This window comes from Anastrepha ludens, chromosome 4 (assembly GCF_028408465.1).
Source record: "Anastrepha ludens isolate Willacy chromosome 4, idAnaLude1.1, whole genome shotgun sequence".
In the NCBI taxonomy this organism is placed as follows: domain Eukaryota; kingdom Metazoa; phylum Arthropoda; class Insecta; order Diptera; family Tephritidae; genus Anastrepha; species Anastrepha ludens.
In genome coordinates this window covers 83415709-83424341 of record NC_071500.1, presented here as the reverse complement: position 1 = coordinate 83424341, position 8633 = coordinate 83415709, and the positions used below count along the sequence as shown (strand labels likewise).

At 43.6% G+C, this 8633-nt stretch overlaps 1 protein-coding gene across 1 annotated transcript; it reads left to right on the top strand.

Moving 5' to 3' along the window:
- The first annotated feature begins 472 nt into the window (after window positions 1–472).
- LOC128860016 (toll-like receptor 6) lies at window positions 473–6360 on the top strand. The gene has a single exon (XM_054097227.1). It carries the CDS (start codon window positions 606–608, stop codon window positions 5562–5564), a length of 4959 nt encoding a protein of 1652 aa, XP_053953202.1. The 5' UTR covers window positions 473–605; the 3' UTR covers window positions 5565–6360.
- The last annotated feature ends 2273 nt before the right edge of the window (window positions 6361–8633 follow it).

The window sequence follows — 8633 nt, the reverse complement described above, 5'->3', positions numbered from 1 at the left end:
TAATGAAATTAGAAAATGTTTAAGTAGCAAGTAAATTTAAGCGAACAAAACCAAAATTGTGAAAATACAACTGCTTGTATGTATGTATGTGTGTAGGCAAATACACAGCTTAGCAACATTTTTCAAAAGTTTTAAAGCAACGTAGCCTCAAGGCAGCGCTGAAAGAGCAAACGTAGTGCTTGCAAATAAAAAAAGTGGCATGTTGCATGTCGCTTGGTGTTGCAAGTTTGTTACAAAGTGTAAGCCGTGCATGTTGTGAAATGTTTAATTAGAAGCGTGGCAAATTGAGTTCAACTGGCGTTGAAGGACCACGACTGTTGCAAGCGCTCTGCATATCCGTGTTGTGGCAAGTGTGTAAAATGTGTGATACTCAATGCAAGTAGGTCACATAAAGCAGTAGACGCGTATAAAATGCGCAAAATAACAATTGCAAAAGCTACAAAAACAAGAACACTAAACATTTGAGGCCAACCAGTCACAAGAGACCTCAACTACCATTTTCACAACTCCTTGCAACACAAACCTACTACACGCATATACCCTCACTTGTGATTACTGCAACATTCTGCACCTAGTTTTTCGTTTTCTCCTCAAACACTTTCACAATGGCCATCTACTACTTACAATCACCACAACAACAACACCAGCTTAAATCAACACAAAAATTCTACCAATACGCCACAATTGTCGTTTTGCTGCTGACGCTCATAGCTGGCGGCAACATGCAACAACAGCAGCAATTGATGCAACAAGCGCCTAGCTTGCAGCAACAGCATGTCCCAACTGCAAAGCAAGCACAACCACAAAAGCAGCAACAGCAGCAATCGCAGCAAGCGCATCAGCAACACTCGAACGCCATTATGGGCGAGGCGGGTGTTACGAACTCCCAGCTGCCACAACCGCCCACAGCCACACATTATGGCGGTGCCAATTTGCAGCCAGGCGGCATGATGGGTGGCATGCTAGCCGGCACAGCGGGCCAGGATCCGCGCTACGATGCGCCCGACGATTGCCACTTTCTACCCGCCGCTGGACCAGAGCACCCCGAAATTGCGCTCACCTGCAATCTACGCACCGTCAATAGCGAATTCGATACGACCAACTTTAGTGTCATACCAGCCGATCACACGATAGCGTTGCATGTGCTGTGCAACGATGAAATAATGGCGAAGAGTTCGCTGGAGGCGCGCTCCTTTGCGCATTTGGTGCGCTTGCAGGAACTCTCCATACAATATTGCAAGCTTGCTAAGTTCAATCGGCATGTGCTGGAGGGTTTGAGCCAGCTGCGCAATCTTACCGTACGCACACACAACATCCTCTGGCCCACAATCAATTTCGATATTGAGGCCGATGCTTTTGCGGTCGTCAAGAACTTGGAGCGTTTGGATTTGTCATCGAATAATATTTGGTCGTTGCCGGATAATATTTTCTGTGCGCTAAGCGGTTTGTCCTCGCTGAATATGAGTGAGAATCGCTTGCAGGACGTGAATGAGTTGGGTTTTCGTGAGCGCAGCAGGGAACAACAAATGACTGGATCGGAACAATCGACTGTGGCCACACCGGAGGTGTCCACCAAGCGTCAGCAGTCTATCGGCAGCAGCAGCAGTAACAGTAGCTGCAATTTGGATTTGGAAATACTGGATGTGTCTTACAACCATTTCGTGCTGCTGCCCGCCAATGGTTTCGGTACGCTGCGCCGTCTGCGTGTGCTGCAAGTGAACAACAATGAGATATCCATGATTGCCGATAAGGCGTTGAGTGGCTTGAAGAATTTGCAGGTGCTCAATCTCAGCTCGAACAAAATCGTCGCGCTGCCCTCTGAGCTGTTCACCGAACAGGCTGGCTCGATACAGGAAGTGTACCTGCAGAACAACTCAATTAGCGTGCTCTCCCCGAAACTGTTCTCAAATCTCGATCAACTGCAAGCGCTCGATTTGTCGCACAATCAGATCACCTCAACATGGATCGATCGTAACACTTTTGTTGGACTCATACGTTTGGTGTTGCTCAATTTGGCACACAATAAGCTCACCAAGCTGGAGCCGGAAATTTTCACTGATCTCTATACTTTACAAATTCTCAATCTGCGTCACAATCAACTGGAGAACATCGCCGCCGACACATTTGCGCCTATGAATAATCTGCACACTCTGCTACTCTCGCATAATCGCCTTAAGTACTTGGACGCTTATGCGCTCAACGGTCTGTACGTGCTGTCGCTACTTTCACTGGACAACAATGCTTTGATTGGCGTGCATCCCGAAGCGTTTCGCAATTGCAGCTCTCTGCAGGATTTGAACTTGAATGGCAATCAATTGAAAACTGTGCCGCTTGCGCTGAGAAATATGCGTTTGCTGCGCACAGTTGATCTTGGCGAGAATATGATCACTGTGCTGGAGGACAATGCATTCAAGGGCTTGGGCAATCTCTATGGTCTACGTCTAATCGGCAATTATTTGGAGAATATAACAATGAATGCCTTCAAGGATCTGCCCAGCCTGCAGATACTCAATCTGGCGCGCAATCGCATTGGTGTAGTGGAACCGGGTGCTTTCGAAATGACGTCGAGCATACAAGCGATACGTTTAGATGGTAATGACCTGAGCGAAATTAATGGTTTGTTCAGCAATATGCCTTCATTGCTGTGGTTGAATATCTCCGATAATCGTTTGGAACACTTTGACTATGCGCATGTGCCGCATACTTTGCAGTGGCTCGATCTGCATAAGAATCGCTTGGGCGAACTTTCGAATCGTTTCAGCTTGGACACACAAATACGGCTGCAAACTTTGGACGCGAGTTTCAATCAAATACAACGCATCTCACCCTCTTCAATACCCAACTCCATCGAACTGCTTTTCCTCAATGACAATCTGATACACATTGTCGATCCGGATACTTTCATGCACAAGACGAATTTGACGCGTGTCGATCTCTACGCCAATCAAATCACTACGTTGGACATCAAGTCCTTACGCATACTACCCGTGCATGAGCTGCGTTCGTTGCCTGAGTTCTACATTGGCGGCAATCCTTTCACCTGCGACTGCAACATCGACTGGCTGCAGAAGATCAATCACATCAAGTCACGTCAGTATCCACGCATTATGGACTTGGAGACCCTCTATTGCAAGCTGCTGAACAACCGTGAACGCGCTTACATACCACTCGTCGACGCCGAGCCAAAGCACTTTTTGTGCACCTACAAGACGCACTGCTTTGCTGTTTGCCATTGTTGCGAGTTCGATGCCTGTGACTGCGAGATGACTTGCCCGACGAATTGCACCTGCTTCCACGATCAGACTTGGTCGACGAATATTGTCGAGTGCTCCGGTGCTGGCTATTCACAAATGCCACGCAAAGTACCCATGGACACCACAGAGCTGTACATTGATGGCAATAACTTCGTTGAGCTTGCGGGTCATACTTTCCTGGGGCGCAAAAATCTCGCTGTGCTATTTGTGAATAACTCCAATGTGCAATTCCTGCACAATACAACTTTCAGCGGCTTGCGAAGACTGCTCGTGCTGCACCTGGAGGACAATCACATTGCTGAGGTGCGTGGCGATGAGTTTAGCAATCTCGAGAATCTGCGTGAGCTCTATCTACAGAATAATCTCATTACCAGCGTGGGCAACGGCAGCTTCCAGGCACTGCGTAAGCTTGAGGTGCTGCGTTTGGACGGCAATCGTTTGATGCATTTCGAAGTGTGGCAATTGGCGCTCAACCCTTACCTCGTAGAAATCGGACTTGCAGACAACCAATGGAGTTGTGAATGCAGTTATTTGATGCGCTTTCGCGCTTATCTTTCACAGACAGCAGAGAAAATTGTGGATGCAGCACGCGTCTCCTGTGTGTACAACAATGCGACCAGCGTGCTGCGTGAAAAAAATGGCACCAAATGCACGCTGCGTGGCGATGAAGTCACGACCTATGCACATGCCAGTGAAATCGAGCATCTGCTCCCACTACTGCTAGTTGCCACATGCGCCTTCGTTGGCTTCTTTGTGCTCATATTGGGCGTCTTCTGTTATCGGCATGAGCTCAAATTGTGGGCGCACTCGAATTGTCTGCTAAACCTGTGCTATACGGGACGCAACACGCATGGCTTTGTCGAGTCGTTCGACAAGGACCGGCTCTGCGATGCGTATTTCGCCTACAGCTTGCAAGATGAGCACTTCGTTAATCAAATATTGGCGCCAACCCTTGAACATGACATTGGCTATCGGTTGTGCCTGCACTATCGTGACGTGAATATCAATGCGTATGTGACGGATGCCATTATTGAGGCGGCCGAGAGCGCCAAGCAGTTCGTATTGGTGTTATCGAAGAATTTCCTCTACAATGAATGGACACGTTTCGAATATAAATCAGCGCTGCATGAGATGGTGAAGCGCCGCAAGCGTTTGGTCTTCATACTCTACGGTGACTTGCCGCAACGAGACATCGATATGGATATGCGCCACTACTTACGTACAAGCACTTGCCTCGAATGGGATGACAAGAAATTCTGGCAGAAGCTGCGCATCGCTTTGCCGCATATACGCAAGCGGCCAATGACCGCCAATTGTCTCGCAAGTCGCTCGGCCGTGAACATTTACGGTCCAACGCATGAATACCAGCCGGCAGGCGCCAACACCGTAGGTGGTATTGGTGGTGGGGTCGGTCTACCTAATGGGCATCTTAGTGCGGGCACCGGCGTTGAGAAGACTCACTACAATGATTGCAACAACTATGCGACCATTAATGACTGCGGTGTCGCCGCGCGCGGTTACGCGCCCATACCCACCGCCACTGCTGCTTGCAAATTCAATACGCTCAATGAGCTTTCACACAAACTGCACAAGAATGATTTACTGAACAACATAGGCGGTGGTGCAGGTTGCATAGGGCTGGGCGGTGGCGCCAAAACGCTCGACCATCATCATCACTTGCGACCACACCAGCAGCACGAGTACGCCGTGCCCGCATACTTGGGTGCGTTATCTAACGGCCATGTCGGCAGCGGCAATGCACCCACCTATGATAGCGTCGACTACGCAAAACAACAGAAATTGAGCGGCAGCAATAATTGTGACAACTGTAGTGGTGGCACGCAAAAGCGCGTCACAAAAGGTGGCCTACACCCCAGCTTTTCATCCAATTTTACCGCGCCGCCCAACGGCAGCATCGGTGGTGGCGCCTGCTACAACAATTATAATTGCAAGAAACCTTGCAATTGTGGCGCGCGCAAGCATCCTGCAGCAGCTAGTGAGGATGGCATCAGCTGTCGTTGCGGTAATGCAGGCAGCGGTGCGGCAAAGGACACACTCAATGCGGCCACAACTGCGACGACAACTGCATCCACGACAGCAGCGGCAACGGCGACAGCGTTGACGAATAATACCTGCAGCAGTAATAGCAGCAACAACAGTCACAGCAGCAGCAGTGCGACCAACAGCAGCAACAACAGCACCAGCTCAGCGGGCAGCAATAATCGTCAGGCAACCGAACAACTGGCGCACTACGAATCCAGTTTGTCGCTGAACGACAGCGTAACATTGAATGGGCCACTGTGGGCGTAACAGCAACTAGATTTGGATGATGGCAGTGTTGCGGGCGGCAAGACGCGCTTGGCGGTGTGCTTGAATGTGTAAGCGATGCAAACGCAGTAAAAAATTGTATGTACTTTTAAGTGTGTGCGTGTGTTTGTGTAGGTGCATGAATGAGAGTGGGAGCACACATACATCTAGAGAGCGCGTCAAAGCGGTAAAGACAGACTGTGTAACCAGTGAATTTAATAGCGTGTGTATGTGTATATGAACAAGTATGCATCCTTAAGTGGTGCGCAAAGGCAGCTCTTGAAGGCAGTGAAATGAAATTTTAAGGGCTCTTGCTGCAGTAGCGCGCTTAGGTAGTGGCAACTACTGATGTCACTTACAGTGGGGCATATACTTAGTAATTTGTAAAAATCCAAAACCAAATAAAAAACTTAAGCAAACACAAACAAACAAACTACGTAAAACCGCTATTTAGTTATACTTAAATTATTATTAATATCTAAGCACTTAGCAAAGCGAGGCAAGCAGAAACAAAAAACTCACTAGCATTAGATTTATTAGTATGTCGGTGTGCTTGTGTGTGTGTGTGATTAATGTACATATATTTAACGACATTTGATTTCTTTTTGGACTTCAAAATAGCAAAACGAGAAATATTAAAATATAAATGAAAAAATAAAAAAATTGTTAAATAGACTGATAAAATTAGTTACGTTTAAGTTTCTTATAAATAGTAATGATTAAATACTAAAAAAAGACAAGTAAAAAATTTTAGGCGTAAATTAAGTGGAATTGTAAAATAAAGTTGAAAGTTTATTATTGGCGCTTATTGAAAGAAAATAATGTTTTTTCATTGAAATTGGCAAAATTTGCAGGGAAGTGACGTTTCAACGTGCAAGAAAAATTAAAAATAGATATCAAATAAATTACAACTGATAATAAAATAATAAATTTTAAAATGCACACAAGTAAATTGTGAAAGAAAATTCACCACTGAAAATGCAGCGACTGGCGTAGTGAGTGTTGCGGGCAATTTTGGTTTTTTTTGGAAAATTTTTACTGCACCGCTTATAATTAAATTTAAGCCCCACAGCAAGTTTTTGTATCCCAATTTAATTTAATGGTTAGTTGGCCCATTCAGTGGACTCTTTTCCATCTACGTACCTTCATCTAAAATGGGGCGATCTCTTCGTTTTAGACGTGATTTGGCGATTTTGTGTAAACGAGCATTTTCTGCTGGGTTTTAAATTTATTCTTAAACATTTTTTACAGCGCTTTTTTTTCATTTCATCGTCGACTCTGGGTATTTGAAGATCTCCCTGAATGTTCGAGTTTTTGAGTTACCATGGCGCTACTGAGGTTGTTCTTGGTATCGTGGAGTGGGTAATAAAACCTGCTATATATATATATTGTTGTGTGTTTGGTCGAGCTCATCCTCCAATTTGTGTTGTGCGTCTCGATGTCGTTCCACAATCAGATTGACCAACAATTTTATGCCATCTGTGAACCGCAGATACTTTCTTATGAGTAATAAAAAATAATATCACATTAGGTTGGGGTAAAAGAAATCCATTATTTTTGCGAAAATGGCTTAAAACAGTTTTATGGTCGATCTTTGGCTCTTGGATGTTGCTACAACTACTAAAAAGCTGGTAAACTTCGAATATTTCTGTGATTTATCAGCGTTTTAGACATTATCGACATTTTCTTTAACAACAAAAGTGTGAAACGACACCTTGACAACGAGCATGAACTTTAAATTGTGTGATCCATACTTGGCGAGATATGGATGGCTGCAGCTATTTACCGCGAAAATAATGGATTTCCTTATCCCCAAAGTAATATAATCATTTTTTGGAAATAAGAAATTCCGCAGCCGATGCTCCTGAACTAATGCTGTTATTTTCCTATTTTTCATATATTTATAAGTGCAAAATAAAAAATAATTCGAATTCTAAATTAATGTTTGTACTTGTTTATTTATAAGATCTTTTTGTGAACACAATAATTTTTAAATCTTTTTTAACAAAAATAGGAATAATTTTCCGTAATTCTATTTTATCAAAAAAAATTTTTTTTTTTCCAACTATTCCTTTTTTTTTAATTCTTGCTCCCATAAAGAAACAAAATTTTCATGTTTTCTTATCAAAAAAAATGTTGCTTCAAATAAATGAGATTTTTCGTGTTAAGCTTTCAAATAATACGCCTAAAATTTCAATTTAAGTTCTTACTTTGAAAACAATTTGGCTTATTTTATTTCAAAAAACTGGTCTTTTGGTTGGAAATGTTGCTATTTTTATGCAAAAACTTGAGGGACTAGCGAGTCTCGGCACAACACTTTTTAACGGGAATATTGAAAACAGTAACGGCATGCCCCTGTAAAAATGCAAAATACTTATTTTTGGCAAATTTTTAAGAAAGGTGGCGTTATGAATCCACCTGCCGAATCGCTCGATACTTGTGGCCAACTTTTAAGGGGGGGGGGGGGGTAGGGTCACAAAATCGAAATTTTTTTTCTTCACTCATCTTATAGTAAATCATTTCAAGAATGTTGTGTCAAAATTTTAAGTGGGATCGGAGCAGAACTCTCAAAGTTATAGCCTTTGTAGGCACTTTACCTCGAATGCGGAGCATCGATAATTTCTCAGAGTCTTTTTTTTAAACGCGTTTTTCCCGAAACGACTTCTTAAAAGTCGGTGCCAATCACAACTCCGAAACTATTCAACGGATTCTTTTCAAATTTGGCACACGTTTTCTAAATCAAAAATACCTCCCCCCTACACTGTTTTTTTTTATTTATTTTTTTTTAAGGTTGTTTTTCACTTACAAATATGGCGAAATTTTTCGACAAAAATGCTCGTTTTACGTTTTTTTGCCACCAAAACTACAAAAATGAAAAAAAAAAAAAATTAATTAATGTAGGGGGGAGCATTACGTCATACTTTAACTGAAAAATTCGACTTTTTTAGTTTCAGATGATTCTACGACGAATGCCGATTGGCACCGCAGAGCACCTCTCGAAAAACATATCTCCAAAAAACTCTGTCATGGGCTTATTTGTCAATATTTTATTATTAATATTTTTTAAAAACT